General features: G+C 37.1%; 1 protein-coding gene across 3 annotated transcripts; it reads right to left on the reverse strand.

Annotated features, from left to right (window-relative positions):
• Nucleotides 1-340: 340 nt before the first annotated feature.
• Nucleotides 341-26,132, reverse strand: LOC106057201 (cholinesterase 1-like). Of its 3 annotated transcripts, none has more exons than XM_056012751.1 (9): nt 25,657-26,132; nt 19,528-19,666; nt 12,904-13,033; nt 11,667-11,832; nt 7,491-7,622; nt 7,055-7,148; nt 4,803-4,922; nt 3,705-3,911; nt 341-2,059 (listed from the first exon to the last, which is right to left on the reverse strand). In XM_056012751.1, exons 1-9 carry the CDS (start codon nt 25,788-25,790, stop codon nt 1,220-1,222), a joined length of 1,962 nt encoding a protein of 653 aa, XP_055868726.1. In that variant the 5' UTR covers nt 25,791-26,132; the 3' UTR covers nt 341-1,219. The 3 variants fall into 3 exon arrangements, with proteins under 3 accessions (XP_055868726.1, XP_055868727.1, XP_055868728.1); XM_056012752.1 differs by lacking the exon at nt 25,657-26,132 and adding an exon at nt 24,078-24,248; XM_056012753.1 differs by lacking the exon at nt 25,657-26,132 and adding an exon at nt 24,005-24,094.
• Nucleotides 26,133-26,161: the final 29 nt, after the last annotated feature.

The following is a 26,161-nucleotide window of genomic DNA, read 5'->3' on the forward strand; positions in this document are numbered from 1 at the left end:
GAACCCGGGACCATCGACAAGTCCGCACGACAGTCCAGCGCGCTAACCGCATGACCAGGCAGCCATCCATTTCAGAAATTGCAATCTATGTAAAGCTAATCTGTTTCTAAGGTTTCCGTGTGGCCAGCACAACGACCGATGGTTTAAATTCCTCAATGTATGTCAGGTTGCCATTTGAACTGGGTGGTCTCAAGGCGCACTAAAAATCCCAAACTTCAAAATCTCAGTCTTCACCGGGATTTAAACTCGAGACCCCCAGATTCGGAAGCGCTCTACCACTCGACCAACACGCCTCCTGTAACACAAAACAAAAAAATAAAATAACAACAAACAAACAAAGGAAAAGAGCACTCTGAATGTTTCAGGAATAAAAGTTTGGATACAATAAAATATTTACATTTCGTTTCTATCTGCATATCAAATTCGTTTGGCTTTAAAAAAAACTAACAAGCCAGTTGAATGAATAAAACAGTACATAAAGAACGTAATAGACTTTATTATATACATAAAATATCATTAAACCATGGCTGTCATATCGATCGGTGTCTAAGAACACACGGGGCTATATGGGACCCTAACATAGTTCTACATAAAATATTGATCCGAAACGTGCGCAGGAGACAAATACTAACAATGTATCATGTACACATTTACAGCAACGATTTTTTAACCATTCCAATAGACCTCATCTTGTTTACAATTGATGAATGAGGTCCATTCAGTTGACAATCATTGTGATATTTGTAATCTCATGTTATGTACAATCAAACATTTTTAATAGACCACAAACAATAAAGTGCTTTTAAGTTCAATTCTATGTATAGATTTCTACAAAACGAAACTCTTCCATAATAAATTGAAACGACTTAAAATTATTCCAATGGGACTGGCTAGATATACAGTTCATTTTGTCATTGATAATGGTTGATAATAGGAACAGTTTTGAGAATCTCAGATCAGGTCACGTGCCTGCTCTACAATAGATTTAAATTGCTTTGAATAAAATTTAATTGAAAATATTTTGAGGTTTATTTAGTCAGAAATATGTATAAAGAAATGGAATCGGGAATGTGAAGCTCTTCGATTAGTTTTTGTTTTTACTCTGTGCGTTCAGAGTATAAACCTTTTTTTTTTTCAAAGCTGACAACATCATTTATACTGTTGAAGTATAACTGTAAAATTTGAATTTCAAGTTGTACTCTATACGCTAGCTACAGAACTAAAGAAACCGTAACCCAGTAAAAAAAATAACCATGAATATATCTGGATTATGGCCCATGCCATTACTGATACTGCTGCCAAAATTTACCCAAACATCAAGCGCTTCCGGTCGGTCAAATTTTTTAACACTCGGTTTGATTTTAATCTGCATAATCGAAATGTCGGACGATTTCGGATCAATGGCCGGCCAGGGAACCAAGCCTGAACCTTGTGGTGAAGGGTCGCCATATTTAGCTAAATTGGTCCAGGCACTGACAATAAAGTTGGCAACGGCTTGATCGTCTGCATTGTTAACTGGATATTTGAATGGGTCTGGGCCAAGTGGTAGGCCCAGGACGAAGCCTTTTTCGTCGGCGTGAGCCACGCCCAACCAATCTGGGTACTTTGAGTAACTTGGCCTGTGAGCGAACTCGTAAAAATAGGTTTTGGAATTCTGTGTTTTGGCGGCAAAAAGTTGAGCTTCGTGCACCATGCACCCAACGACGAATGAGTCTGTCTGAGCGCGAACGAGTCGATCCCTGAGCGCGAGCTTGGTAACGCTAAGCGAGTCCTTGGGGAGATAGGTGGCGAGAGCTTTGGACAGGACGGTGCTTCGGTCCGCAGGCTCGTACAGAGATGCAACAGTCAAATTGATGCTGGTCTGAAACTCTCTCACATCGACACCATCATTCTCGTTGTCGTTGACAAGCCAGCTGCCGTCTTCAGAAGTGTAGCCGTAGATTGTCGGCACGTAAAACTTAGGGTCCAACTTGTCCAGAAGTTTTGCGGGCGTGTCCGGGAGAAACCCAAATGTTTTCTCGATGACTGGGTAGAATAGGGAGTCGCCATACTTTTGTTCCTGAAGAGAAATAAATAAATTTGATAATTATGCTAATGTTAAAAAAATATACAAGCTTGCATCAAATAGTCTGAATTTTTTACAAACTAATACACTTGAAAAAAAAAGGGAGGGGGATATGATGTCTGATTAATGTAAACACTGGTTGCTGAATATTGGAAGAGCCAAAACAAGACACTTCAAGATTTATATTCTACCTTGTTTCCCCCAACCAGTGGTATAGCAACCATGGCGCTAATGGGTTCATTGAGTAAAGTCCCATGTCTAATAGGACTCGACAGTAGGCATTGACAGATACTTGTCTATCAATTTGAAAGAAGAGGTGCAAGCATTATGTTGTAAGACTCTATGACTTATAAAAGGTGGTCATACATCGAAATGTGTTTTTTCCAGAGTATTGATACCTACAAAGTGGCTCGTTCTAGTTTCTGGGGAGGTTGGGAGCACCACCATATTCTTCAATAGCCCCCCATGGCTATCTCGAAACGCCACTGTCAACTAGTTTTTTTTTGTTTTTGTTTTTTCCAGTAAAAGTAATTCGTTCTAAAACGTGGTAACAATAATAATATTTGGCAGCCCATGTTTTGTTTTCTATTTTGAAACAGCATTACACAGAAAAGCTTTCATAAAAATCCACACTACAAAAGAATGAAAACTGATTAAATCCCCGTCAAAAATATTTTTATTTCTGGCCAGCACACCGATTTATGTCCCTCTGTTAGTCTAATATAAGTCTCGTTTTCAAAGCGAGGTTGATAGTATTTTTTTAAAGCATGAATAGATATATTTTTCTACTAATTGTGCACATTTCAACGCGCAAAAATATATGTTTAGATCGCAGACCTATATATAATATATCTAGACTGAAAAACGGAAACAAATTCTTATCCGCGATTGATCAACTCACAGACCTATATATATGGAGATTGCTACGTATGAATTACACAACTATATATTCTTGCAAATTTCCTGTTAATTTCCATTAAGATATTGCTACGAAATCCTAGATCGAAATAATTCACGTCTATTAATATAAGTCATATTATGTACATTTAAATAGACTGGTTTTGTTTTAATGTATCCAAAAATTGCAAAATAATAATTATGAGATGAGAGTGCTCTTATTTTCGATGTTTAACTACTAGATCCAGATCTAAACATTAAATTATATGTTACATAGGTTAGGGTTTTTAAAAAAACTTTACTTCTTATAATTACTTTACAAAACAACGCCTTGTTTCAACTTTTAAAAAAATTTTCACGACATTTTTTTTATTGTTAAAAGATCCCCATGTCCAGTCTAGATATAATATATACAAGTCTATTATGGTTCTCCATGTTCAGTCTAGAAATAATATATATATAGGTCTGTGGTTTAGATTGACATCTTGAAAGAAAACCAAGGCGATAGTACCATTTAATGATATAATAGTCTCAAATTCTAGACTCATTCATTGACGCGAATCATTTCACTGAAAGGGCATAAGTACAAAGTAGATGACAGGAGCCTTTAAGTCTCACAAAAAAAAATGTTTGACCAAATCTAGGCGTGATCGTTGACCCCCCCCCTCCCCCTTTCATCTCACTGATCTATCTTTTGAGAGTGGACAGATTTTTTTCACTAAAGAAACGTTACGTCTGGTACCTGCAGTGCGACGCTTTGGTTGATGATAACTTCAGCCGGAAGTTTTCTGAGACATTCCAACAGAAGGCGGGAAAAATTTTGTGCCGGAAGTGAACAGTTCAAGAGCTCTCCGATCTCTTTAGAGATTTTCACTGGATAGTTGAAGGCGTCCACGTCCTGTTTGTGGTGGCTGTAGTTACACAGGCCAGACAATGACTGCAGGATGGCCTGAAGACAATACAAAACTGTGTTGAAAACTAAGTCGAAAATACCAAAGTAGTGAGTGATACGAAAGTAGTGGGTAACAGCAAAGTAGTGGGTAATATCAAAGTAGTGGGTAACAGCAAAGTAGTGGGTAATATCAAAGTAGTGGGTAACAGCAAAGTAGTGGGTAATATCAAAGTAGTGGGTAACAGCAAAGTAGTGGGTAATATCAAAGTAGTGAGTGATACGAAAGTAGTGGGTAACAGCAAAGTAGTGGGTAACAGCAAAGTAGTGGGTAAAACCTAAGTAGTGGGTAATAACAAAATTCTGGGTAATACCAAAGTAGTGGGTAATAACAAAATAGTGGGTCAAACCAAAGAAGTTGGTAATAACAAAATAGTGGGAAATACGAAAGAAGTTGGTAATACCAAAATAGTGGGTAATACCAAAGTAGTGTTTAATACCAAAGAAGTTGGTAGTTTAAAAAAAGGTAGGGGGTACCATAAAGCAGTGGGTACATACAAACTGTATAGACTTTATTTTTCCTAAGATATGGTATTGCCAATGTAACTATTAACTTCACAGTCTCACGGACACTTGGGGATGAACATTTAGGGATGAACATTTTGGGATGAATGTTAGCATAACATCTGTAAAATCACTTAGGGAAGAAAATCTCAGTTCAATATCTCTATTAAATTGTTTGGCGATACATAAACACCATTATCACTAGGATGATGAAAATATTTTAAATACTTTTATTAGTCTTATACGTGGCTTTATCAATCAAAAGGTGTCATGTAGAAACAGAAATATAAACAGCAAACTAAAACATATATATATATATATATATATATATATATATATATATATATATATATATATATATATATATAACTAGTATACATTTCTTACGTTTTGGAATTTCCCTTGTGTCAGGGGAGATAACAGGAAGAAGGAGGCACTTACTGCCCCTGCGCTGCCACCAAATACAGTTATTTTATTTGGGTCTCCACCAAACTTGTCAATGTTTGACTGTAACAAGAAATATTATCGATTTAAAAAAAAAAAGGTAGTGAGCTAAGAAATGGGCTAGGTGAAGTTTAAATGTGATTAAAGGCTTTCAAAGTCACTGGCACCACTCAGGTAACAGAATTCATTCAAGTAAAATCCTACACTAAAACTAAACATTCGTATGTGCAGATGCAATATCAGCAATAGTCCTCTTTTAGCTAGGCTTTTGTATCGAAACTATAGAACAGGCACTTGTACAGTCTATGCAGCAACAACAAAAAAAAAAAAAACAAGCAAGAGAAAAAAATAAATGTTATCTTTAAAACAAACTTATCTAAGGGAAAGAACTGCTAATTGTTGCCACTTATCAGAAAATAACAGGGCTTATCTCCTTTTTGCTATATAAACAAAATTAATTAATTAGCTATGAATAATTGTGAAAATTTTCAACTTGATCCGAGAATGGAAAGTGGGAGAGAAAAAACATCCACATCTCTCATTAAGTAGCATTTATTTATTTCCATTATTTCAATATCAAACAAAATAATTGATCACCAATACTAAATAAACTATTTGGCTAATTTCGTTTTGATTGATTCATGTCTTGTCAGGTTCAAGGAATAATTGTGCTAAGTTTCAACTTGATCCGAGAATGGGAAATAGGAAAAAAAAACATGTTCAAACTTTTTACCAGACTAACAGACAGGGTAAGTTGATATAAGCTGTGTAAGTACACTATCCGATCCACACTGATGTTAAAAGTATGAGCTAAAAGTATGAGCTAAAAGTCTGAGTTGGATGAGTTTAAAGTCTGCACTGAGGTAACTGGGTGACGTTGAATTCATTATGATGGAACGCTTACAGAGGTAACTGGGTGACGTTGAATTCATTATGATGGAACGCTTATTGAGGTAACTGGGTGACGTTGAATTCATTATGATGGAACGCTTACTGAGGTAACTGGGTGATGTTGAATTCATTATGATGGAACGCTTACAGAGGTAACTGGGTGACGTTGAATTCATTATGATGGAACGCTTATTGAGGTAACTGGGTGACGTTGAATTCATTATGATGGAACGCTTACAAAATGTACATTTCAAATGTATCTGCCCTCCTTATTTCAATATTTGAAATACATTTTCAAGTTGTTTCAAAAGACCATACGACCATTGTGTGGACAATGTCCATTTCATACACGTCCCTCAAGCACATACTAGTTCTTTATTTATTTGTGGGAAATGAAAGGGGGATTTTCATGAAAAATTTCTTTGGTGTATTTGGTGTACAAAAGACAAAGGTAGTGACTATAATTGATTACCTATGTAATTTTAAATCCTTTTTTTTTCACTTCTAGCACTGTAGAATCTCTCTTTTGAAAAGTTTATAGCTTGCAATAGCGTTTTTTCTTCCATTACTAGCGTTCTTGCCTTTTGTTTCTACACTTCCACCTAATAACTTGCGATCTCTTCATGGGTTCAAAAAAGTAGAAACTGGACTGATATTTTGAAAACTGCTCAAGGATTTTCCCAAAAATTTGATAGTTTATGTATATCTTTGGGAAAAAAATTACTACCTAGCTGGCCACACTGGAAAAACTTTAGTTTTATAGCCTTAGACAATATATTAAACCTCTATTTATAGTTATTGTAGATGTCATAATGGAATTAGGTGGTGAATAAATCTTGTCATTTTCAGAAGTTAAATCTGATGAAGTCCAAAATATTGCTTGAGAATCTTTACGAAATAAAACACTCTAATTTTCCAAGTAGAAAACATGAAAAGATAAAGTACACAAACACACACACTATAAGCACACAATATTAGTTAATTTCAATCAATGATTCACGAAACTAGACCTTACATGAAGCTTGAAACTTATAGTCTGAATCCCACTTATTGTCTACTCTTTTCCTTTCTTAAATTAGCTTCTCCAATTGACAAGAAAGAACCGTAATCTTCTGTTGGAAAGACCTGTGCTTATTTTTAACTCCCATGGCTACTTTTAGTACTATGGGGAAAGTACTGTTGTTTGTAGAAATGTAAACACGTAGTTCGTTTGTTGTTTAAAGTATTACAATTAAAACAACTTTGACCTTGACCTTTACTATTATATCACGTGACACTAATGTACTGTTTTTAAATGCTCTCACTTTGATCCAATCTAAAGCAAAAGCCTGGTCCAGAAGTCCAAAGTTGCCCGGAATCGCGTCATCTAGCGTTGACAGGAAGCCAAATATGTCCAACCTAGAAAAAGAAAACATTATATTTATGTGCAGTTCTAAATATACACGTATTTGTTAGGCCTAAAAAGTGTTACAGTTGGTAAGCTATGCATGAGATAAACTAAAATAGTGGAGTACATCTATCTCAAGAAGACTCCATAGCCTGATCTCTACCTTTGGAAGAGGTGTTGGAAGAGGTGTTGGAAGAGGTGTTGAAAGAGGTGTTGAAAGAGGTGTTGGAAGAGGTGTTGGAAGAGGTGTTGGAAGAGGTGTTGGAAGAGGTGTTGGAAGAGGTGTTGGAAGAAGTGTTGGAAGAGGTGTTGGAAGAGGTGTTGGAAGAGGTGTTGGAAGAATGTGGACTTACCTGTAACTGACTGAGACGACAACAACTCCTTTAAGAGCAACATTTGTGAAGTTATACAATGCTCCACTGCCACCGTAAAAGCCTCCACCGTGTATAAACATCATGGTAGGGAGTCCAGTCTTGTTCGCGCTTCTGCACAAATAAGAAGCAAAAATTAAAAAAAAAAAACATTTTTTTTAACAAAGCATATCTAAGGGGAAGAACTCCGCTTTTACAGCCATATATATAAATATATATATATATATATATATATCATGGGCGTAGCCAGGATTTTTTTTCGGGGGGGGGGGGGTTGGGGGGTGAATTTTTTTCTCCCCCCCCCCCCGACCCCCCCCCCCGGGAAAAAAATTATATGTATTTATGTGTGTGTGTGTGTGTGTGTACATAATCTTTATTACATTTTGACTCTTCATTCTTTCGGAAGACGTTTATTGTGCCCTAGAATAGGTTCTTCCATGAGTTAGTGAAAAAATTGTAGATTCCCCCACATTACTAGCAAAGGGGTCTGGGGGACCGCTAGGAGCTCCCCCAGCGCGGGGCGAAGCCCCGCCGCCAAGCTCTATTTCTGATATTGAAAACCAACAAAATGCATATTCTGAGGTATCTACAGTGCATTTTCCTGCTATTAAAAAGTTATATTTCAAAAACCTAATATGCTATTCTTACTGACCTAGACTCTCCCTCGTCGTTCGGCGCATTTGCCATCAAGCTGTTTCCATAAAATTGTGGACTCCCCGCCATCACTAGCAAGGGGGTCTGGGGGAGCGCCAGGAGCTCCCCAGCGCGGGGCGAAGCCCCGCCACCAAGCACTATTTCTGGTATTGAAAGCCAACAAAATGCATATTCTGAGGTATCTACAGTCCATTTTAATGCTATTAAAAAGTTTTATTTCAAAAACCTAATGTGCTATTCTTACTGACTTAGACCCTCCCACGCCGTTCGGAGCATTTGACGTCAAACAGTTTCCATAAAAATCTGTCACTGGTAATGTCTGAAGCCTTTTCCCAACTACCATGAGGACCGCCATGAATGAGTGGCGTCAAGTTGTACTAGGATATCATTGCAACTCTTCTTATGCGTAATTCATTTTGTCGGAGAATATGTACGGCAAACCTCATGCGTCGTTCTCTCACAATCTTACTAAGGGGTCGACTCCCAGTTCGGCATAGGATTTCCTTGATTTGGATCCGATCTCTATAACTGACTCCTGAAATCTGTCTTAGCCATCTTTGTTGAGCTATATTTAGTGTTTTTCGATTTCGGTAAATGACTATTCACTGCAGTTTATTAATGGAGCCCTGCCACTGGTAAAAATGTGTAACCTCTCTTGAATACGCTCTTGGAATTAAGTGACTGTAGTTTGCTTTAGATTTTATATCGAAAAGAGAAGTTTTATCGTAAAATCTTCTGTTGGGGGTTTTCCACCTCAAAATGCTCTGTAGGGGTATCTTAGACTCAAAACCATCTGGAGGAGTTTTAAACTTTATAAAAAAAGCCATCTGTAGAAGAAACTCAAAACCCCCGATTGGCTTGGCTACGCTCAAATAATTTTAGTGTGTAATTTGCTTTTTTTTTTATATTGAAGATGTATTTTTAGCACCAAACCCCTCTGAATGGGGGTTTAAACTCAAAACCCCTTTCGGCAACGCTCATAGCATTTTGAGTGCGTAATTTGCTTTTTTTCTTACACTGAAGATGGCCGGGGGGGGGGGGGTTAAACTCAAAACCCCTTGGACTACGCTCATAGATTTTAGAGTGAGTAATTTTCTTTTATTTATATTGAAGAGGTACTTTTTAGCTTCAAACTCCACTGGAGGGGAGTTTAAACTCAAAACCCCATAGACTACACTCATAACATTTTTAGTGTATAATTTGCTTTTTTTTTAATTATTAAAAAGAGGTATTTTTTACCTTCAAAACTGAGTCAAAACCCATTTAGCTACGCTCATAACATTTTGAGTGCGTAATTAGCTTTTTTCTATATTAAAGAGGGGGTTTATCGTAAATTTTAGAGGGGGTTTTAAAATCAAAATCTTCCTTAACTGTTCTCTTGGAATCAGGGGATTTTCGTTTGCATTTTTTTTGGTTTTGTTTTATAGAAGAGGGGGAGTTAACTGCAAAAAACCCAGGTAGGGGGTTTAAAACTCAAAACCCCTGGTAGGGGGTTTTAAACTCAAAACCCCTAGTAGGGGGTTTTTAAACTCGAACCGCTCTGGTAGGCGTTTTAAACTCGAACCCCCCTGGTAGGGGTTTTTAAACTCGAACCCCCCTGGTAGGGGGTTTTAAACTCGAACCCCCCTGGTAGGGGGTTTTAAACTCAAAACCCCTTTGTTGTGCTAGGGCAAGTGATGGTTTAGTATTAAAATCTCACCTAAAATAAACAAAATCAAAGCAAAAAATCAGTCACTAAATCTCGCCCCCCCCCCCAAGGGGGGGGATTTCATTTCGGGGGGGGGGGGGGGGGTTTGAACCCCAAGAACCCCCCCCTGGCTACGCCCATGATATATATATATATATATATATATATATATATATATATATATATATATATATATTTATTTATTTATATATATATATATATATATATATATATATATATATATATATATATATATATATATATATATATATATATATATATATATATATATATATATTTATATATATATATATGTACAGAGAGCGAAAGAAATACTATACGTTTATTTCAGTTTTTCGAATCAAACAAAATTGATATGATAAATAATTAATAGATTTATTTTTATTGACTCATGTTTTGTTAGGAACAATGAATAATCGTGCAAAAGTTTTACTTGATCCGAGAACGGGAAGTGGAAGAAATAACTTGTTTCAAATTTCTAACAGACTGACGGACAGACAGACAGACAGACGGATTAGGCTGCTAAAAGTTTTGTAAAAAGACATCGAGAACCAATCAATTATTTTGAAAAATATTTATATAAGCTCGTTCTAAGTGGTCGAAGAGGCGCCCAATATCATGGGCTTTGTAGTCCAAAGCCCGAGCTTTGAAAAGCTGGACAGGACAGAAGAATAAAAAGTAAAGTAGCAAAAATACATTAAAAAAACTTTGAACATAATTTCAAATATAAAAAAAATAAAACCTTCTTAAATATTTGAAGACATAAACATAAAGGCACATTTCGTATCCCAAATGCTAGGACTAATTCATACAAGTGCTCGTTCTTCCCTATTACCATTAGGGAATAGAATGGGTTGCATGAATCAGACAGGAAAACCTACGACTACGCAGAGTTTAAGTCATTGATTAACATGCATTACTAGATTGACACAGGACGTAATTATCTTCTCTTTTGAATGAACATCTGAAATCTAGAAGATAAGAATGCAAGGCATGAGTAGGTTTCTTCTTTATTGCCTTTTTTTTTTTTTTGGTTAACATGTTCCACAAAAAATGGAGAAAAAAAGGATCTGTAGCAAATTTAGGAACGGAGTTAGAGGAGTGAATATGCAACTTTAAATTATTTAATTGTTCATTACACAGCCCCTGCAAAGAAGGTTAACAAATGCTCTCCTTTAACCTGTGTTAGAAAACATTTTGTCCTAAAAGGCAGGTGACCAAGAGGCAGACCACAAATACAATAGATTGATGATGTAGAGACAGATCTACAACAATTTTGAGTTCGGGCGTGTTAGAGCTCTCCATGGCAGTAACGTGGGATGGATGGACGAAAGTTAAATGATACATTTGTTCTATTAAGTGCAAGTCTGTCTTTTGCCTTAGTTAGAGCCTCTTTCAATGGAAAGCCCGTCCACTCTTTTATGTTGTCCTCCCATCGCTTTCTCTGTTTCCCTCTTTTTCTTTTTCCTGGTACTGTTCCTGAAGGAAGGTCTTTTCGAGCCCCGAAGATCTTATAATATGGCTATAGATTTTATGCTTGCGTTTTTTTTTCCAATAGTTAGCAGGTCATCATGGGGTGCAATCGCTGCAGTAACCCTGTCTCTAATCTCTTGGTTTGTGATGCGGTCTTTGAATGTGAGTTGATTTACACTTTATAAAAAGGGAGGGATATCAAGACTTATCTCTCTTGATTTATCAACACACAGCAAGCTATATCAACCAGCATTAAAGAAACATTACCCTGGAGTATACACATCCACAAAGAGACATCCCAACCAACGTTAAAGAAACATTACCCTGGAGTATACACATCCACAAAGAGGCAGTCTTCACTAAATGGGACATTTTCTAATGGTGGGTCCCCTGTGATTATCCTCTGAATACACTTGGCACCATGTACAGTAGCATCTCTGGTCTGTGTCCAGGCATCAGGGGCAACTGGCCGAGCAAATCTGTATGCTCCTGAAATTAGAATCATGGTTTGTTTGGTCTACACTTTCAAATGTCAATTTGGATTTTTATAGGATTGAGTTATACAGTGTCAAGGAGTTAAAGTTAAAAGATAATTAAACCTTTTATCAACGTAAGAAAATATAGGTCAGTTGCATGGATAGACTTTTAGTTTACAGTGCGTGTTTCACCATAGGGATAGGCCTGTCTGAATGTTGATGCCAGACTTGACATGTTTCTGTGTATGTGATGTTACCAATCAGAAGGATTCTAAACAAGTGGAGGCTAGGGTCACCTCTCTTCGAGTGTTAATATAAATGCCCGAAATAATATTAATAAATTTAAATTCATGTCATGTTGAAACTTAACAGTTATTCATTGTCATAGACTAAACAAGAATCAAGAAAAAAAAAAACAATTAGTCAATTAATTACTGGTAATTATTTTTATAACAACAAGAGAAATGAATCATTCCTTATTTACAGACACAGTTACATAAGTAGGGTTTCGTCCCCTTACACACTGAACATGTCATTTCTTCTATGCCCATTCTCTTATCAAGTAGAAACTTTCAACAATCATTTATTGTACCAGTACCTTACAAAAACATGAATTATAAAAATTAAACAAATTAATCAATTAATTATTGATATTTCTTTTTAAATGGAATAAGAGAAATAACTTCTCCATTCTTGAAAGATAGTTGTACGAGCTAAATTCTTTCCTTGGTTTATATTTTTCTTTTCCTCTAATCAGCTTGCAGATTTTGTTTCAACAAATATATTTGTGGAGGCTCCCTTTTAGGATGAGGGTCTGGGTGGCTGGTCTTGCTCCGGCTTTAATCTTCTGAATTCATTTGAAATGTGCAGAATTCTCATTCATTAAATAGACATAAATAACAGTAAAACTTTTCCACCCTTTTACGAATGGTTGATTAAATATTCTATTTACTAGAATAAAAATTGCATGAAGATAAAATGAAAGGTAAATGTTCCTATAAAGTTATCATTGTTTCATCATTTCTAACATGACTCTCAAAAAGTGGCAGGTGCAAGATAACTTAACACTGAATAGAATCTCTACCTGTTGGAGGTCTTGCGTACGGGACGCCGAGGTATATCTCCAAAGTTTGAGAACCTCCAAAGTCAAAGCGTCTCCCTTTGACAGGACCATATGAAGTGTTCACTACTGGAGTATCAATGTTCATGTCGGCCTGTTTTAAAAAAAAACAACAATCTAGCATTAACATTATTTCAGAGTTACAAAGTAACAATGACAACTTGAAATAGAATAGGACTAATGAGCTCATAATTTAACTGTGTTGTTTTTATGTTATGGCCTTTAGACTTTCCTTGCCCAATACAACGTGATGTACGTATCAAGGTCCCAAGAGAAGTGTAAACAGTAAATGTATTTATACATTGGCTTCGCAAAGTTTCGAACTTCTACATAACAGATTAATTAGTTTTCGGTACAGGAAGGTTGGAGAACTTTCGATTTCCAAACTGTGCCTAATTAAGAGAGCGTATACTTAGACGAAACAAGCTTATAGCGGGGTCAGTTAGTCAATAGGTTTCAAGTTTCAATGTTTAAGTCTACTTTTGTTAATCTATTTCAGAAATTTAGTTATATTGTGTGTTTATAGTGTGTGTTCAATCTCATCATGATTTCTACTTGAGGAATTAAACTTATTTCATAAAGGAAATACCAGGAAGAAGAGGAAGAAAGAGAAAGTGAAAGTGATGGTAAGACAACATCAAAGGATGGACAGCCATGTCAGTGAATGCAATACTATCCAAGGCAAAGGACAGAGAGGAATGGAGAAAGATGGTTGACAGTTCTTGAATGGTGCTCAACGGTCCGACAGACTAAGGGATAGGTGAAGGTGATTTTATAAAGATGAATTCCTTTGGGTCATTAGATTTCACTTCTGGAATCACTGCAATGTATTGACCACCAGACTCTCTAGCAAAACTCAAAGTGTTTCAACTGTCAACACTTTCACTTCTTTTACTATCGTTGAACTGGCAGCTTAATCTTAATGGCTATGTTTGATCACGCTTACATCTGCAATATTTTAAGTTTCAACACCACTGCCTGGTATGGCAATCTGAGCATTAAAAATAAAAATAAACTTTATAGAATCCTAAATGCTGCTGGTAAAATCGTTGGCAAAAAACAAACCCCATTTGGGCAGTTGTTTGAGACAAACATCTATAAAAAAGCTAACAAGATCCTCGAAATAAAGAATCACCCTTTGTGTCAGGATTTTGTGATTTTACCATCACAAAAGAGATACAAGACACCGATAGCAAAGACAAACAGACACAAACACTCTTTTGTTCCCCTGGCAATCAAATCATTAAATAAGAACAATCTGGTATAAACTTTGTCACATGTAAATTATGAGTGAGTCTGGTGTGAATGTACACTTTGGTTTCTTATAGTTATAATGTTTTTTGTTTGGTGTAATGCACAAATTGTAAGACAAATTTCCATACGGACAATAAAGAATATTATTATTATTATGTTAGAAATGAACGAGTAGTCATTCTCTGGCGCTGCCAGGGTCGAGTTTCGCTAAAGAGAAACAAAATTCATCGTAGTCCCTTTAACAGTTTCCACTGAGGAATTTTCTGGTGATGTGGCAGGTCTGCAGCAGTACCGCCCTCTGACAGGCAACGAAGATGTTCCTAGGAATGTTAAGGGCCTTGAAGGTGTCTGTGAGGTCAGTTGTTATTATCCCCTCGGTTGATATAACAATGGGGTATATTGTTATTTTGGACAATTTCCATAGACGCTTAATCTCCAAGCCTAGGTTCCCATATTTTCTTTGTTTTTCTATCTCAGTTTTTCTTAAATTATGAGACAGTGGTACGGCGATATCGATAATGGTAGCGGTTTTTTCTTTTTTATCGATAAACAGCAGATCCGGGCGATTGAAATCTACCGTTTTGTCGGTCAGAATAGGCCTATCCCAGTACAGCAGATGTTCAGTAGACTCGAGAACCTCTTGCGGAGAGTATTTATAATAAGGGGGAGTGTTATTATTATTATTATTATTATTATTATTAATTTATATATGACTATATGAAGCGAAATAGATCTATTTTGTTTTAACTGTAAACTAAAAATAAAAAAGATTTAGCGTTTTAAGTATGATGGTAAACTCCTCAAAATAAGAGAAAAAAAAATTCTCTCAGTTCAGGTTAGAAGATTCAAAGGAAATGTTCGTAGAAGTTGGGTTACTGTAATACTCCTTCATTTGCGCCACGTGGGATGGTTGGATTGCATGAAAATTATAACAATCTTGCTGGTAAGAACGTAGGTCTATTTTAAGAAAGAGGCTCTTGCTTTAAAGAATGTTGATCTATAATATGGATCTGTAATATATTATTATTAAATGTACAGTTTTTTAAATATTCATGCGCCTTTTATCTTAGGATTTTTGTCATCTCCCTTGCCTTAATTTTGTCTTTTCCGCATGACATTACACATTTGAAGGCAGTGAACACTGTTGGCCTCTTTCAGACGTAGAACGACTATGGTTCATCTCGCACACTTTTTCATGTGGCTGTGGAGCCCTATTTTAGAGAGACACTTTCGTCCACAAATATCGCAGGTTAAGGTGGCTTTTGCTTCGGTGGTAGAGGAGCTGGCCATTTTTCGCAATGTACGTTTTTCTTCCAGAGCTGAGGCCCATGTCTTTTCGCTGTCCATAGCTTTCTTGGTCACTGTCTCTCTCCATCTGGTGCGGTCTAGAGCTATGTCTTCTCAATGGTCAGTATTGATGTTCATTGATTTGAGGTCACGTTTTATTACATCTATGTAACGGAGGTGGGAGCAACCAGTTTTTCTTGAGCCAGTCGCGAGTTGTCCGTAGAGGATGACTTTCGGGATGCGATTGTCCTCCATCCGGCGAACATGTCCAAGCCAGCGCAAGCGGCGTTGTCTGAGGACTGTAAAGATGCTCGAAATACCTGTTCGCGCAAGAATCTCAGTATTGCACACTATTTCTTTCCAAGTGACATTCAAGATCCTACGGAGACATCGCAAATGGAAAGAGTTTAGTTTTCTCTCTTGCTTTGCGTAGGTGGTCCATGACTCACTGCTATACAGTAGAGTACTCATAACACATGCCTTGTAGACTTCCATTTTGGTCACTGTAGTGAACTTCTGGTTTTCCCAAACTCTTGACTTGAGTCTAGAGAAGGTCGAGGCAGCCTTCCCTATGCGTTTTTTTTTATCTCCTCTTCTAGAGACAGGTCACCTTGAATTGTGGATTGGGCCTGGAAGGCACAATAAGGTGCATTGTGTCTAGGGTCTGTGTGTTAGATTCGGTTTATGTGTGTTAGTGTAATCGAAACTGACTTAAGCTTGGTATTAAAAAAAACAAACTCATTGTCTGCTGTCAAACTGGTAATTGTAATTTGAGAAAATATTCTAAACCAATAAAAAAATGTGTTGTGGAACTTATTCAGGCCAATTCAAAACAGGCGAAAAGGGGAGAAACAATCTAAAAATAAAACAAGCAAAGTATTAAAAAAATATTTTTTAGAAAACAAGCTTATCTAAGGGAAAGAACTTCGGACTTACAACTATATCTCTCAATTTTGTAGAATCATTTCCATTATTTGATATCAAACAAAATTTAATTACCAATTGGTTCATTTTTAAATTGATTTATGTTTCGTTAGGTACAATAAATAATGGCTTAATGTTTAAACTTGATGCGAGAATGGGTGTGGGAGAAATAAAGTGTTCAATTATCTAAGCGAGGACGAAGTCCTACATATTTAGCCGTATTAGTGAATACTGAACGATTGATTTCCCTTGTTGGTATCAAACAAAATAAATACAATTACCAGAAATTAACTAATTGTTGTTGTTTTTTTGTTTTGTTTTTTTATTGACTCATGTCTTGTCTGTGCCAATGAATAATGATAGATAGACAGACAGACAGAGTGAGCTGATATAAGCTTTGCAAAATACTTCTTAAAAAAACAATCTTATAGGCCTATAGAGAGCAATCGCATCAATTACTTTGAATCAATCATGATGGGGTATAAAATATTCATTTTTTTTTTACAAATCTAACATTCATTCGTTATTAAGAAAAAAAATTGCTCTATAAGTTGTATACAAGAGGTTAGGTCTTTTTAAAAGATTTATAAAAAAAAAGTTCTTGTTAATGACTAAAAAAATTAAACCATATACTATTACTACATTACTACATTGTAATTCTCTGTGCGTGATTATTGTCACGGGTCGCCATCCGCCGATTTAGTAGATTTCTATAAAACATTCTTATAGCATGCTCAGTGCGCAATGGTCCAGTTGCTTTTGTGGATCAGTTTTGAGAGAGGGGGGTATCTTGGAGAATTTTTTCGTGATTCCTTGTCAAGGTCAAGGTCAAAGCTCATATAATACAAAATTAATCAATTACGACTAATGGATTAGTTGATTTTTGCATTGATTCATGGATTATTATCGACAGTGAATAATTGTGCAAAGTTTCAACTTTATCCGAGAATGAAAAATGAAAGAGATTACGTGTCAAATATAAAAAGATTTTGACCTTACAGACAGACGAGTGAGTTGATAAAGATCGGTAAAAAAAAAAAAAAAAAGAAAAGTAACATACAAAAAAGTTATAAAAAATAATTTCCTCCTTACAAATAAATTTTTGGCCCATTATTTTTCTTTCCTTTTATTTCTTGTAATGCTTCAATAAACAGCAAAGCAAATGATTTCTACACAAGACTGTGCGCACAATGTTCTAGAACGGCTATTTATTTGTTCAACTCTCTACTGAATACCAAGAAACATTGGAGTCGAGTGCGGGGATACCCGCTAAGACATACTGAAGACGTGAGCCAAATTTAATTTTAAGATATTATAGTTTGAAAAATTACAACGGCCAAATAGGCATTTCATTTCATAATATTTGATCAGTTTTGAAAGCTGATCACGTACAAATAGATTCACATGCTTATTAGTATCTAAGAACAAAACATTGAATGAATTAAGAATTCATTTTGCCATGAACACTATTTTCGACATGATATGATTTTGTATTTGTGCCATGGGATATGAAAATACAAGTAGATGGTCTGATTTCTTCAGAGAAATCTCTTTGGGAACTTTTGTTCCATTTGTATGAAGAGGAGCTTGTTAGATTTCAATATTACAACTTCAATCCACGCGAAAAAATGTGTAGCCATATATTAAAGTAAAATATGGTCTAGGGGTCCAAGGCCCAGGAATGCGCCCCGGAGAGGAAACTCTGGTGCTGCTGCCAAGCGGCTAAAACAACACGGGAGACAACAGTTACGGGTTATAAGTCCAACTTGATTGGCGTAATGTATGGACGCCACGGGTTGTCTCTGACGGTGGGAGAGGTCTTCGCGCCTCACTGATCAGCTAACGCCCGCCTTAACCTGGGCAGCCCCCAGTCAGTTAGGTGCTGATCCGCCACAGCCTGCCTGCTCCAATGGGTGCTTAGAGCTTAGTGTATATATATTGTTTAGCCAGTATATTAAATTGACATTGTGTAGCCTCTATATTAAAGTGACAATGTGTAGCCTGCATACTAAAAAGACAATGTGTGTAGCTTCCATACTAAAGTGACAATTTGTGTAGCCTCTATATTAAAGTGACATTTTGTTTATCCTTTATACTAAAGTGACAATTTGTGTAGCCTCTATATTAAAGTGACATTTTGTTTATCCTTTATACTAAAGTGACAATTTGTGTAGCCTCTATATTAAAGTGACAATTTGTGTAGCCTGTATACTAAAGCGACATCTCAAAAACCAACATTATAGAAGATTTAGAAAATTACCTAGATGTTATTTAAAAAAATGTAAAGTAAAAAGGTTCAGAAACTGTTGTCTCCCTGGCATAACGCTCCAACTGGGAAGAACGTTGTTACGTGCGCAGCATAGTGTGAATGTGTGTTGGTGCGAATGCGTGTTGAAAGGGTTTAGATAGAGAGAGGCTTTAAAAAATGGAGGAATGTAAAAGAAGATCTAATAGACATATTATTATTTGTTGTATCAAGATTAAAGTCTTCATTATATATACTATATGCACGAGTCTGTTTGGTGTATGATTAAGAGTCTCATTTGCTCGTAACAAACGTCGACCTATTTCAAGATTGTTCTAGAGTCCTAGAGGTTTCTTGCAATAGATTTTTTTTCTGTACATATCATACACGGTAGGTAACTTCAGCAGCATGCGGGGCACTAGGCCACTAGGCGGGTGTCATACGCTGGCCCGGAAGCCGTAAGTGAAGACTATTTATACCTTAGCAAATCAAGCAAACTGGCTAGCAGTGCTTATTTTTGTTACCAAAAGATGGTAGATACTACGTATGGCCTACATTATTTTCTGTATTGTAATTCCTCTAAGATTCAGTCCCCATTCCTCTAATATTAATTTAGTGGCTTTCAATTGAACTAATGATTCAGAAACAAGGAAATCCCCCATAGCGAGCGCCCCCCCCCTTTTAGGCGCGGGTCTTAAGCGGTTGCCCCAATCGCCACCCCCAAGGCTGCCTCTGACAGCACTAGTGTTAGCACTGACTTAATAAACTTATATAAATTTTAAGATCGCGCTCTATGATAGTTTAAGAATGAACAAAAAAAAAAGCACTATGGCACATCTATATCATCACATCAATCATCTCTACCTCTATCTACTGACCTGCCGAGAAATGCGTGGTCTACCTTCTATCATGTCCCATGAACTCATTAACACGAGGATGGCCACAGTCCCAACCAGTGAAGGTTTCATTTCCTTGAGGTTACAAAAGTACCTTGAACTCTGTCTGGAAGTGAAGACACTGAAATAAAATATTTGTAATGCGTTGAATGACAGCTGGAGCTAGTTCACGCACAATTAGGGGATGAGTTCACCACCCCATGCCATTGCTCAATTATTGTTGTTTTTTTTAAATATAAGATTGTGTGTGTGTGTGTGTGTGTGTGTGTGTGTGTGAGAGAGAGAGAGAGAGAGAGAGCGAGAGAGAGAGAAATAACGAGAGAAAAATAAAAGAAAGACAGGGACTAACTGTTTTCCCTCTGTTGAGGAATTTTGAGATTTTGTCGGGTCTTATTTTAAGTACCAGTAAAATGAAACTGCCCTATTCCGAAAATCTACATTTTATAAATAACAATATTTGCAGCTCACAGACTGTAGCTTTACTCAATTTGAATCTCTTAAAAGCAAAATGTATATTTCATCCCTTATACACAAGATTTAAAGAAACACTAAAGGTTTCAATCTAACTATGCGGAATCAGGTTGACCAACTGGAGACATTAGAGTCGAGAAATGGGTAGAGCCGATAACAAGGCAAAAAAAAATAATAGGAAGAAACTAATTGTGAAGAAACAAGTCCTTTTACGTTTAAAGTGCCTTTTAATTGTGAAGCATTTCAACATAACATATATACACGGCAGACATTATATACAGATACCCAACTTCACTCGCTGACTTCCTCTCTTCTTGTTTACACTTTCGTCACCTCCCCCTAAGTCCCCTAACTCTCCGATACCCAACACTTGACCGTGTGTCACGGTTGACCTCACACAGTAACCGTGTCACAACGCTAATATATAGTGCTGAATTAGGTCAAATCCTATACGCTCTGAGCTGTTGTTGTGATGGTCCCAGGTTCAAACCCTGCCCGCCGCCATCCCCCGCCTTACTACAGGAGGTGTGAGCTGGGATCCTGGTGAAACATCCGAAGCATGTCAAACAAACAAAACAACCCTCAACTTAAAATGCAATCAACTGTTTCGTGAGTGAAGAGCCAAGCCTCTGGCTGTGGTCTTGTGTGTATCTCCCTCGCGTGAGAATCGAATGAAATGAGAATCCATACATAGCAACAAAGGGACACGTCATCGTTACTTTTTGTTGTTTCTTGATGTACTTCTTGTCTAGAGACAGACCCGATGATAGAGGAACTTCTTGTCTAGAGACAGACCCGTTGATAGAGGAACTACTTGTCTAGAGACAGACCCGTTGATAGAGGAACTACTTGTCTAGAGACAGACCCGTTGATAGAGGAACTACTTGTCTAGAGACAGACCCGTTGATAGAGGAACTACTTGTCTAGAGACAGACCCGTTGATAGAGGAACTACTTGTCTAGAGACAGACCCGTTGATAGAGGAACTACTTGTCTAGAGACAGACCCGTTGATAGAGGAACTACTTGTCTAGAGACAGACCCGTTGATAGAGGAACTACTTGTCTAGAGACAGACCCGATGATAGAGGAACTACTTGTCTAGAGACAGACCCGTTGATAGAGGAACTACTTGTCTAGAGACAGACCCGATGATAGAGGAACTACTTGTCTAGAGAGGTGAAAGAACAAAAAAAACTATTTAAAAAAAAGGTTGTGAGGCTGAAAAAGAAAAACAACTATTTAACCCACACACATTTCTACCACACACACACGCATTGTTTTCTTGAACTGATACACATCCGTGTCTTCAAAATATAGGGAGGACGCGGTGTCCCAATTGCGTGTCTTCTATTGACCCTCCCCCTCATTTCTAATGCTTAAGAGTCCTGGAGATTTAGCAACTCAAATAAGGACCTTAGACGATTAAAGGTTTTTCTAGCTCTTCTAAAGTACAATATCTATTTGAAAACACATGTATCATAGTTGAAATACTTTCGGTGCTTGCCCCTTTCTAAGGTTTGAATAACTTGGTAATTGTTTATATGATTTAGATCAAGGAGCTTCTATAACTTCAGTCTCAGTCTATGATCATGGGATCATGTTCAACAAAGTTTATGTGTGTTCAGAAGATTTGTAGAAAAAAAAATTGACATGGGCATCCACCTCCGTATTTTTTATTTTTTTTGTTACCATTTTACTTTTAAAAATAGTTGTTAAAAGCACCATGTGTGCCCCAGTGTGTGCCCCAGTGTGTGGTTGTGGACCCTAGTGGTACGTTTCGAATCTTACCAAAAAAAAAGTTGAAATGTGCTTAAATCAGAAGCCACGAAAGTTATATATATATATAAAGAGAGAGAGAGAGAGAGAGAGAGAGAGAGAGAGAGGGTGGGGGAATTGGACGAGGATTAGTTGTTATCAATAGTTTGGGCGCGATTCGGTGCGAAAAGTTTACAATTGATTTTTTAAGCAAAAGTTTCTATAAAGTTTCTACTAAGTTTAAATGACTGGATCTATTTATAGATTCTTTTTATCATTGTGTTTAAAAAAATGTCCTTTGATCTTTTTGTAGTGTTTGATTCGCGTCATTTGACAGTGAAATAACAACAAACCATGGTTGTTTTTCTAAAAAAAATATGTAGTTTAAAATTTAGATTTAAATAAGCGCTTCTCAAACTCTGGGGCGTACCTTCCTTTTGTCCTTTCAAGGAAAACACTGAAAATTGAGATTTTTTGTTTAGGTCAGTGACGTTTGCAATAAGATCAATTCAAAAATCTCTATTAAAAAAGATGTTCAAACACGTTCTCGCCAATGCGATTCTCAACCCGTTTTCTACGTCACAACGGGGAAATATCATCGTACGCTACAGACTTCTGAACGCAAGGATGATCTTACGATGGTCCTCCGATTACAAATGAATATACTAGCTAGCCAGTAAGACCAGTGGCTTATCAGAATTTAGGTCATCGGTTAATATGCATGACTAAATGCATGACGCGTAGGACGTAATCATCTTCATTTTGGAAGTTATGTCTGTATTCTATAAGATACTCTACGGCCTCCAGTGTACAGCGGCCCTTACTACACATTCTTAGTGTAACTTTTTTTCCCTTACAAGCGGCTTTCGTATAAGAGAAATGGTACGTCGCTGATTCGAAAAGATAAAAGTGCTAGAACAGTAGGCGCCCAGACCCCGCTAGGTGACAAAAGCACTGTCCCAATGGAGGCGTAAAATTAGTTTTTTTTGTTGTTGTTGTTGTTTTGAGGCGCCATTAGTGAAAATTTGAAAAACAATGGTCTAACTGTTAGAGAAGATGTTGATTCATTTTAGTTTACAGTTAAGCCGGAGCGCATGAACGAAAATAGCGCCTTCTTTTTTATGTACGAAAAATCACAGAAGTTAGGAATTTGTGTTGTATTTAAACTTTCACGAATGAAGATGAAACTTTATTTTGTGAAGAGTGAACCCACACATTCTTCAACGACTAATGAGCGAATAAAAATTGTCCCTATGACGAGTGTCTCCAGAGTAGGCCTAAAGTGCGATAAACTATACTGATGAAAGACAAAATTGCAAATTAGATTTTTTGCTGTTAAAAGTCTTTTATTTGTTGGAAAGCCAAATTGAGGATTTGTATCAATGTCGGTTAACTATAAATAGCTAGCAAGTGTTGGTGCCAATGGTGTACAGAAGGGCTGGTGTAATTTACAAGTTGTACGATTATCTTGTGCACTTTTTAGCTGTGTAATATAGAATTTCTAATCTTTCTCGAATGTAGAACAAACTTTTATTTTATTGGCATCGGTGACCTTTTTCATTTAGCGTCCTTGACATTGTTAAAAATCTCCAAGACAATAGATCGAACAGGCCCACACTAGGGATCCAGCACTGGCCTATATAACAAGCTGGCCAGTGTATGTAGGCCTATATATGTCTATGACCCAGACCTAGCCTATGTATTGCTTTCCTTCATCAATGTGCGTGATGGTGCATTTATCCAGCCTATTGATACAATTAGTTCAAACAGCGATAGTACCCCACAACGAGCACAGATGTAATCTCAACCAAGATCTAGTTCTATTGTGTCTAAAATACAAGGACACAAAGGGTTAAAATATTGAAAGTAAGAGATACGAAACAAAACAGAAAAAAATGTAATTAACAAAAATCATGAATCTATAAAAATCGGGTATTGCTATGTACGCTTTTTTTTTTCTATTAGAAGGGACGCAATCCACTGTAAGGGATGCAATCGATTCTACCTTAGCCTTAGTAAAGATCTAGGTTACTTTCTCTTCTCATGAACGTGGAGGGATTGGCCTTAACAATGATCTAGAGTCTTAGACTCGTCTAAAAGAAAAGAATCCAGATGTTACAGGTAACTAGGCCTTTTAAAAACAAAAATGTGTTTAGAATCTCATTTTTCTAGATCTATTTCCGAAGTTTCATCAAGGCATGTTATTTTAAGAAGTTGTTCATTTCAGACTTACCTTTAGAAATATTTAAAACAAAAAAATCAACAACAAAAAAAAAAGCACACATACACACATAAACAATGTGTACCTTCAGCAAGCTGTCCTCAGTTGGGTCAGGTTTTTTTTTTTTGGAAAGTGGGGGGAGGCGCGGGGTCGGTTCTGAAGTGAAAGCGGGGAAGCTGTACTCCGATTTACTTTACAAAACACAGAACCGTAGTTTCGTGAACAGAAGATCCTACTCTCAGCAGAAATGTATGTGCACTGACCCGGATAAAAAAAAAAAAAGACTAGTCTATCCACCTGGAAGTGCTAGAGGTTGAAGGTCGGAGAAATACAAACGGTGTGAATGGTGTGAGGTGTAAGGATACAAGAGAGTAATAGAAACACTCCAAGTTAGATCTGTTCTGGTTCCCCCACCACCCTGCACGTCTTACCTAGTTTTGTCTTGCATGGAGGCAATACATGTTAGTGTAGGGCTGGCTTTGATACCGAAGATACGTTCTTAGTTGTTTGATGATCACATTGGTGGAAAGTGTTTGTTTCCGTGTTCTCCCCCCTCTCTCTTTCACTTGTTTAAATGACACCTCCCCTTTAACTTGAAATTTTATGCAGACCAACAGAAACCATAATAAAAAATAAATAACATCAGAGAACGCCTTTGAAAAGGCTGTCTGCAATAGAAACGTTGGATCAGTCTATGAGACTGGAGACTGCTATCGCGTGTACTCTTATAGAGATGTTCACGCCTGGTCGTGCGGTTTGCGCGCTGGACTGTCGTTCGGATTTATAGACGGTCGAGGGTTCAAACCCTGCCCGCTCCCATCCCCCGTCGTCCTGCGGGAGGTTTGGACTAGGAAGTAAACTATCTTCAACTCTGAAGGAACATCCGAATTATGTAAAACATTTTACAAACAAAACATCTGGTGTACGTGGGGAAGAGATGTGATTACAAAACGTTTTATTACCAAAACGTTCAATTTTTTTTTTTTTAGAAAAAAAAAGCTACTGAGGGAGGATAAGGGAGTTAACAAGCCAATACATCAGTACAGGGGCGTATTTACCGATGGACAACACAAGCTATAGCATAGCCCCCCCCTCCCAAAAACAAAAATAACCACTAACATAATATATGGACCTACAAAAAACGGCATATTCAAATAGCTTAAGGCCTTTCCAAATCTAAAAACGGCAATGCATCAGTATTTTGTACCAGTCGTGAATGGACTTAGGAGTTATAGGAAATGGCAATATCAAGTCTTCTTGTTATTTCCAAAAGAAAGAGAGCGGCCGATGTAAACGTCAACATCACAGTAGGAAGTGCCACGCTCGCTAGTGAAACCATTTTCAACAGTTTCGCTACAACGGACTGTCATCACGAAACTCCCGGGTTCAAACCCCGCCCGGTCACTATCCTCCTCTGACGTCATGCAGGAGGAATAAGCAAAATCCCCAAAGGAGCTTCTGTCCTTACAACTCAAAAAGAATCAGAACACAAATATCAACAACGCAACAAAGTTATTACATAAGACTTTTTTTAAAAGCAATTTTTTTTAGTCTCGCGTAGAACATAATATCACTAAATATGCTAAGGTAATCCTAATCCTAACTACTTTAATCTACGCAGTTAATTAGTGTGTCTTGTAAATTGGCTTTAAAAGACTTCTTACCTAAGTTTGAAATACAGACATAGAAGCATACAGGAGAAGTAAAAACCTTTATTACAACACTCTATAAAGGCAAACGTTGGCCCTTCACAGACTAAGACCGCATTCAGGGACATAACCCTCTCAAATGATTTCATAGAAGATGTGTGTGTACGAGGTAAGAAGGTGGTTGTTTTTCGCCAGATATAAACGAACTAAACAATCGCTAGGTAATGACCCTTTAGTAGGCCACAATATGCTAGCATTAGTAGGACCTACACTTCCAAAATATCTGGTAAACTTACTGGAAACTAATTACATAGCATTAACTGCAGAACTAGAGAGAAGGATCATAGAATTAAGATGCTATATAAGGATTCAAAGACCGCATCACAAATGGATTCGAAACAGGATCACATTGAGCCCCCACGATTACCTGCTGACCTTTATAATGGCTCTCCAACTGTCGGTCTGTATATACTGCCTATTAATAGAGATTTTGAGGTGGTGTTATTTTTGTAAAACGTTA

Source organism: Biomphalaria glabrata, chromosome 15, assembly GCF_947242115.1.
Source record: "Biomphalaria glabrata chromosome 15, xgBioGlab47.1, whole genome shotgun sequence".
Classification (NCBI taxonomy): Eukaryota; Metazoa; Mollusca; class Gastropoda; family Planorbidae; genus Biomphalaria; species Biomphalaria glabrata.